Source organism: Gracilinanus agilis, chromosome 3 (assembly GCF_016433145.1).
Source record: "Gracilinanus agilis isolate LMUSP501 chromosome 3, AgileGrace, whole genome shotgun sequence".
Lineage (NCBI taxonomy): Eukaryota > Metazoa > Chordata > Mammalia > Didelphimorphia > Didelphidae > Gracilinanus > Gracilinanus agilis.
The window spans coordinates 596544469-596544969 of NC_058132.1; the positions used below are offsets into that span (position 1 = coordinate 596544469).

At 76.4% G+C, this 501-nt stretch overlaps 1 protein-coding gene across 1 annotated transcript in view; it reads left to right on the plus strand.

Moving 5' to 3' along the window:
- Positions 1-347: 347 nt before the first annotated feature.
- The window catches only part of FAM117B (family with sequence similarity 117 member B), a 140764-nt gene continuing 140610 nt past the window's right edge, over positions 348-501 (plus strand). Inside the window, exon 1 of the mRNA XM_044669408.1 lies at positions 348-499. Coding sequence (XP_044525343.1) covers positions 348-499 — 152 coding nt within the window. The remainder of the gene's footprint in view (positions 500-501) is intronic.

The window sequence follows — 501 nt, forward strand, 5'->3', positions numbered from 1 at the left end:
GCCGCGGGACCCTCGGCCCGAGCTATCCCGCGACCAATCGGCACAGCCGAGGGGCCCCAGCGCGGCTGACGCGGCGCCAATCGGCGGCTGCGGGGGGCGGGGGCAGCTCCGGAGACACTATTGTTGATGAGGAGCGAGGAGCCACCGCCGCCGCGGGAGAAGCAGCAGCGATAGCAGCGGCACTAGAGGCAGAAGCAGCAGCGGGGGCCGCGGCGGCTGCACTGGCTCGGGGCTGCCTGGCCTCCCGTCGTCTGGAAGGAGACCCAGCTCGGCCCGCGGCCTCGGGGGCCTCGCGGAGCAGCCTCCCCGCCCCCCGCGCTTGCAGCGCGGCCCAAGGAGGGGGCGTCATGTCCCAGCGGGTGAGGCGCAATGGGTCCCCCACACCGGCCGCCCCCCTCGGCGGAGGCGCCGCGCCCGGCCCTGGCCCCGGAGGCGCCCCCGGGAGCCGCCTGCAGCCCATGAGGGCCACGGTGCCGTTCCAGCTGAAGCAGCAGCAGCAGC